Source organism: Manacus vitellinus, unplaced genomic scaffold, assembly GCF_001715985.3.
Source record: "Manacus vitellinus isolate BGI_N305 unplaced genomic scaffold, ASM171598v3 scaffold_4_pilon, whole genome shotgun sequence".
In the NCBI taxonomy this organism is placed as follows: Eukaryota; Metazoa; Chordata; class Aves; order Passeriformes; family Pipridae; genus Manacus; species Manacus vitellinus.
In genome coordinates, this window is record NW_021940604.1 from 22,976,416 (window position 1) to 22,978,092 (window position 1,677).

Consider the following 1,677-nt stretch of genomic DNA (forward strand, 5'->3'; position numbering starts at 1 on the left):
CCCCGCTCCGCTCCTCTTCCCTTGCCAGCAGTCCCCAGCCTCGGCCGCGCAGCCGAGCCCGCTGTGGGACCGCTGTTCCCCCCGGGGCACCGGACAGCCACGGGGGTCCCTGCTTCCCCGGCTGGCCTGCGGTGTGGGGCAGCCAGCTCGGCTCCGCTGGCGCTAAAGTCGTGCGGTGGAGAGGGAAGAAACTTGGGTTACTTTTAAAAAATAGTTTTCCCCAGACGGATTTTATGTTTGGGAGCTGTTTTGAAAAAATCCTATGCACTATCTAGGTACATATCCACATCATGCATGTAAACATATTTTCTATATGTCCTTTACTCGCCTACATATTCGGTCTATAAAACCCGAGAGCCTGGAACACCTCGCCAAACCCACATAAACGTGTTTCCAGCCGCCAGAGCGGCTCGGCCGGTCCTCTGAGCTCCGTGGACCTTGGCGAGGCGGAGGACAGGGAGAGGGGACACGGCAGAGGGAGCGGCTGGGGTCCCCCGCTTCACGAGTCTGCGGGGCCGCCCCGTCCCGCCGCCCGCCCGCAGCCCCGGCCGCGATCTGCAACACCCCCCCCCCAACCCCAATCCCTGCCCCGCAGGGGCTGTTATGAGAAAACTTTCGTGCAGGGCGAAATATGAAATAAGTAGACGGGTAAGAGGCAGGGCGGGGGGTGGGAAGAGAAAAATGTAAGCTTGACACGGGGTCATGCGATAACTGATTAACTCTGTTTAAAAGCGCTCCGGTTCCCCGAGGTACCGCTTCGTCTCAGAAGTTTTAGCACTAAGAAAATGGGATTTCTGTTCAGCAGGGAAACCGTTTTGAACATCCCACGACAGGGGGTCCTTGGGGGCTTTTTTTTGTGTCATAATTGCTTAAAGGATATATGGCAGTCCCGATTACTGTAATTACCATCAGAGGCTGTTGAAAGAAGTTAGTCTGGGCTCGGGGGACGGCGGGATGGGGTCTTGTTACCACCCAGGCTGATATCGCAGCTGACATCGCCAGGCGCCCACCGGCGGGCAGAAAAGCCAGGACGCAGCTCCCTTGTCCAGGAACCCCCTAGGACCCCCAGGATCGCGCCCAGGCCCCAGGACAGCTGGTGGGGCTTTGCATGCGCTGCCGAGCCCGGCTGGGATCGGGTCCCGGCCCTGAGCGAGGCCACGCGTGTGCTCGTCCCCGTGGGGTTTGGCCGAGTCAGGCCTAGGGGTCCCTTTCAGGAGGTCCCCGGGGTCAGGGGGTCATCAAGCGGTGAAAGCGGCGGCAGTGGCCCAGGGTCGCCCAGCGCCGTGCGGCCGGAGGCGCGGTCCAGCCTGGCGAGTTTTCTCCTTCGCAAAATGTCTCCAGCAGAAGCTGCGGCGTCTTTTGGGGACAAGGCTCGCCGATCCTTCCTACCCCTTCCCCAGCACTCAGAAAGCTGCCAGGAGCCCCGACAATGTCCCAGCGCGGCTACCCACGAGCCCGATCCCGCTCCGACTGCCTCGCACTTCCCGAGCAGCCTGGGCAGTGCAGCTGGCGGAACCAGCCCCCGGCCACTGCAGGTTTTTGGACCCTGCCCCATCCTCTCCCCCAGTTAGCCCCTTAGCACCTCGACTACATTTTTTTTTCCCCTCGGGCGGCTGGCTCGGAAAGGTGCCGCACTCAGCCCCAAGGAGGAAGAAATAAAACCAGCCCACACCGAAG

General features: G+C 61.0%; 1 protein-coding gene across 1 annotated transcript in view; it reads right to left on the reverse strand.

The window, feature by feature from the left end:
- Positions 1–996, reverse strand: part of NR2E1 (nuclear receptor subfamily 2 group E member 1) — a 15,988-nt gene extending 14,992 nt beyond the window's left edge. Inside the window, exon 1 of the mRNA XM_029962749.1 lies at positions 907–996. Within this exon, the coding sequence (XP_029818609.1) occupies positions 907–996 (90 nt within the window). The remainder of the gene's footprint in view (positions 1–906) is intronic.
- Positions 997–1,677: the final 681 nt, after the last annotated feature.